Source organism: Octopus bimaculoides, chromosome 2 (assembly GCF_046866305.1).
Source record: "Octopus bimaculoides isolate indiv1 chromosome 2, ASM4686630v1, whole genome shotgun sequence".
In the NCBI taxonomy this organism is placed as follows: Eukaryota; Metazoa; Mollusca; class Cephalopoda; order Octopoda; family Octopodidae; genus Octopus; species Octopus bimaculoides.
Window position 1 is genome coordinate 51,455,392 of NC_142929.1, and position 5,000 is coordinate 51,460,391.

Consider the following 5,000-nt stretch of genomic DNA (forward strand, 5'->3'; position numbering starts at 1 on the left):
CTTTTTTAACTCTAAAACTAAAACTGAAGTTGCTCAGTGAAATTTCAGTGAATTAAGTTAATAAAATCAAACTGAAAAATTATAAATCGATGTCGTCTGTTATTTAGTTTCATGTCAACCTTAAACTTGTGTCAAAAGTATTCTATTCGTGATTCTAACTTGTTTTTGAAAGTTTATTGCGAAGTGTACTCTATCTGATATGTATTTCTCTGATTTAAGATGGTAGTATGGAATTTGTGGGAATTTAGCTGCTATTTCCAGCAGGTAAAACGAACGCGTTAGTGGTTCTTTCGCTGTACTTATTTTACAAATTGCATTGATTTCTGACTACAGGCACAAGAGTACAAATTTTGGCGGTGGGATAAATGTAGGTGGATAAAATCAATCCATTATTTGAATGGTTCTTTATTTCCTTGGCCCCGGAAGAACGAAAGATAATATCGACTCCAGTAAGATTTAACTTAAAGAGGTGATATTGGGATGAAATATGATGATATGAGATCGAAGATATATAAATAAATCCAACTACACGGTTCCGGGTTCAGTCCCACTGCGCGGGGACAACATTACACAAGTGTCTTCTACTAGAACCCCGGGCCGACCAAAGCCTTGTGAGTGGATTTGGTAGACGAAAACTGAAGGAGGCCTATCGTGAACAAACACACACACACAGACATATATACATGATTACATACATATACATATACATACAAGAGTGGCTGCGTGGTGAGAAGCTTGCTTCCCAACCACATGGTTCCGAGCTGAGTTCCACTGCGTGGCACCTTGCGCAAGTGTCTTCTACTATAGCCTCGGGCCATCCAAAGCCTTGTGAGTGGGTTTAGTAGACGGAAACTGAAAGAAGCCTGTTATATATATATATATATATATATATATATATACATATATATATATATATATGCATAGATTTGTGCGTTTGTGTGTGTTTATCCCTCCACCATCGCTTGACAACCGTCCCCGTAACTTAGCGGTTCAGCAAAAGTAACTGATAGAATAAGTACCAGACTTACAAAGAATAAGCCCAGGGGTCGATTTCTTCGACTAAAAGGCGGTGCTCCTGCATGGCCACATTCAAAATGACTGAAACAAGTAAAAGAATAAAATTATGTATATATATATATATATATATATATATATATATATATATATATATATATATATATATACGATATATGTACGCATGTATCTATATCTCTGTGTGTGTATGTGTGTGTGTGTGTGTGTGTGTGTGTGTGTGTGTGTGTGTGTGTGTGTGTGTGTGTGTGTGTATACGCATGTATGTATGTACCAGACTTGAAAAATAAGTACTAGGGCAGAGTCGTTCGACTAAACACTTCAAGGCGGTGCCCCAGCATGGCTGCAGTCCAATTACTGAGACAAGTAAAAGATAAAAGATATAAATAAATAAATAAATAAATAAATAAATAAATAAATACAAACTTCTTTCTTAAAGTTTTAATCAGCTGTTGTTTAAAATGAAATCCTCAATTATATGTCAAATTTGATCAAATAATAAAAAAAATAATAACTTTTAATTCATTGTCGAAGCAGGCGGAATGACATTAAACTTACAACAAATAATGTTCTTTTTTTATATTTTTTTATGATGATAAACAGCATGAGCAAACTTTAAATTCCTCACAAGAATCAGGCAGTTTTATGGCTTCTCTTGTTTCTCAACTTTACTTCTCTTATTTACGTCAATTTCTATTAAAACATCAACAAACGCTCAGATTTCTCACTCGATGAAGTAAAGGTAGAGCCCATTAATTAATGCGAAAGAAAATAGATACAATTATTGATAGGGCTAGCTTAGAAAAAGCGATGCAGGCGCCAATAGTAATTTCATCCTTTACACCCCTTTTCCGGCGAAGAAAATCGGTTCGCCCGGTTGCAGCCGGCAATCACTACTTGATGGAGAGAGAGAGGGCGAGAGTGAAATGCTCCGCACACTATAGAAGCTAAGTAAGAGTGTAACTGTCAAACTCTAAACACAATTCATGAATGTCTTATAACACCGGGCTGCCTGCTTATGCCAAGGTAAAGTAAAAGGCTTTTCTCTCCAGCATGGAGAAACGTTGCATCTCTTCCGACAGCAATCAAAGTGAACGTGATCGATTGCTGTTTCGAAAACTCGTTCAGTGGGTATCTGCGTGTATTATATTTACTTTACTTGTTATTCTGGTCGGCCTGTCCTGGAGCTACATCAGTACATTAGCATCTCTACAAACAAGAGTTGAGCAACTAGAGAAACAGTGCACGGATTATGAAAAACGCGTAGAGGAGTACGTTGAAGTAAAAATAAAAGAAACATTCATCAAGGTAAGAGTAATAACTCACTTTAATTGTTTGTTGAAATATTTATTAATGTTTTATATTACACGAGATGCATGTCATAATGTATATATGTGCATGCCTGTAAGCTTCAAACAGTAATTTTCACGCGTTTAAATCTTCATGTGTTTATATATAAATAACGTATGGTTTATTCAACAAAGTTTATAAACTAGATGTTTTACGAAATATGCTTGAATTGATTTTAAATCGAACTCTGTTGCTGATTGATAGATACTGGGTTAATGTAACATTCTCATATCTATCTATAACATTGCCTGGATAGCTGTTTTTTTTTTTTTTCAGGCTAAAAGTTTTTTAAACTGTCGCGAAATAACAAAATCATTTAATTCGTTCCTTTATCTTAATAATCATTGTCTATTTAACGAAATTTACATTTTATTTCTCATAACAGGGCTATAAACTGGCCCCTTTTATGTCAGGTAAGAGCCAAAAATTATTACAAAAGTATATACAATTGAAAACTGATTTACGGAATCCAACCGAATTCATAAGAAAATATATTGCTAGATTTTCTTTTAAAATATTCTGTCAACTTGGTTTAGGAATTAAGTGCATATGAAATGTAAAAAGTTTAATAACTATGACAGAAATGTCTAGACTGTTCATAAATGCGCTTGAAAGTATAACACATACACACATTCCTATATAAAGAATCTTGAATAGATGCACATACACCTCTCACACACACACGCACACATTCATATTTAAAGAGCCTTGAATAGATATACGTAAACCACACACTCGCGCGCGCAAGCCGCTTGGACATATGCAGATGGAGGAACGGTCACACGCTCACACACACACAAAAACATGCACGTACTCAAACTAATCAAAATGTTTCAAACTTTTATATTGTTATTTTGTTATATTCTCATTTATACGTACATATATTTGGGAGATCAGTGTGCACTCACCCATAGGAGCCTCTATGCGGTGGTTCAGACTGCTAGAAATAACAGCCAATATCTTTCAAATTACATCTTACCGCCTTTAAAGAAGGATACCTAGGACAATGTAGCCTTTAGTATAAAAAAAATGACGAGAAAGTCACGTCTGGAAAGCCTTTTATCATACATAGGTCTACTCGATCTAGGCTGACTTGAGGCTAAACAACAAAAATGCTAACTTAAAATCAGCTGCTGAATAACACAAAACGAAATGGTTTGATAAAAACATGTAACAAAAGTATGATTGTTGAATTTCGTCGCTGTTAACGGTTGACAACTCTCATTCGGAATCTTTTTTTTTTTTTTATTTACTCTTAAATAATCCTTTTCAAATCTATCGCATACACGAGGCCCAAATACACTTAGTTGTAAAGAAGGCCTGGATGGATGAATTAAGAAAGATTATTTACGAAGAATATAGTAAAGCAAGTGGTACAAACAAGTGAATCTAAAAGGATTTAGTTATCGGTAAACATGACTGAAGATTAAGACGACGATAGCGGACACCAAGACGATGGTGATGATGATCTTACTGTGAATGTGCTCGCGTAAACAAACAGCAGACTTTGCTACAAACCTACCTGGTTTAGTAAACAAAAAATAGTAAAATCGATTTGCTAACATAAACAATCTTTGCAGATGTACATGATACATACACACGTTCATTCACCCACATGCTTACACGCATTCACCGACGCGCTCGCTCGCTCACACACACACACAAACACACACACACGCACGCACGCACACGCACACACACACACACACACACATACACACAGGCGCCGCGCGCATGCATGTTCATATGCGTGTTTGTATTTCATAAATATGTGTGGGTTCACAAGTAAAATTTAAAAAAATGTGCCTGATAATATCGTTGTTATAAAGACTACCTCTTCAACATATATATACGCATGCATTAACCATATCACACATTCACATGCGCACCTGTGTATGAGTTTGCGTGTTGTAACTGAAATGCTAAATAAAAGGGGTTTTGGGAGATATATAGATGATAACAAAATCTAAGTAAATTATAAGGATGTGACTCTAGGCTTTATTTGTTCTTTATTTGTTCAACCAAAACTTTCTAGACCTTAATCTAAGCAGATTATTTTGAAAGAACAAATAGTTTTAATAGATGACTACATTTCATAGGTTATGTATTTCAAATGATTTTTTTTTTTCTTAATGAAAGAGAAACTACATACATTTATTTCTGTATAAATGAATGAGGTTTAGGCCATATGAATGTATATTTATATATATATATATATATATATATATATATATATATATATATATATATATATATATATATATAGTTCAAAAAAACAATAACAAAAAAACAACAAAGTGAGGACGTGATATGGATAGTATTATTGGACGCTCAGGAAAGGAAAGAGAGAGTGTATATATATATATAGATAGATAGATATAGATGCATAGGAATACATACCAAATATATTCAGAGATCTATACACACGTAACAATGCATATATACATACAATTTATATATGTGTGTGTATATGTACCTATATCTAAATATATATTGTATGTATATCTATGTAGAAGCAGATAGATAGATAGACAGATAGATAGATAGATAGATAGATAGATAGATAGATATATGTTGTGTATACTGCATGCATATCTATATACATATATGTGTAAATA

At 33.9% G+C, this 5,000-nt stretch overlaps 1 protein-coding gene across 43 annotated transcripts in view; it reads left to right on the forward strand.

The window, feature by feature from the left end:
* The first annotated feature begins 1,638 nt into the window (after positions 1-1,638).
* Positions 1,639-5,000, forward strand: part of LOC106873237 (uncharacterized) — a 229,508-nt gene continuing 226,146 nt past the window's right edge. For 32 of the 43 annotated variants that reach the window (XM_089345060.1, XM_052977097.2, XM_089345138.1 and 29 more), the window contains exon 1: positions 1,921-2,340. In XM_089345060.1, coding sequence (XP_089201186.1) covers positions 2,086-2,340 — 255 coding nt within the window. In that variant the 5' untranslated portion in view covers positions 1,921-2,085. Of the gene's footprint in view, positions 2,341-5,000 lie in introns of all 43 variants that reach the window. The other 11 variants (XM_089345236.1, XM_089345289.1, XM_089345247.1 and 8 more) reach the window with 4 other exon arrangements.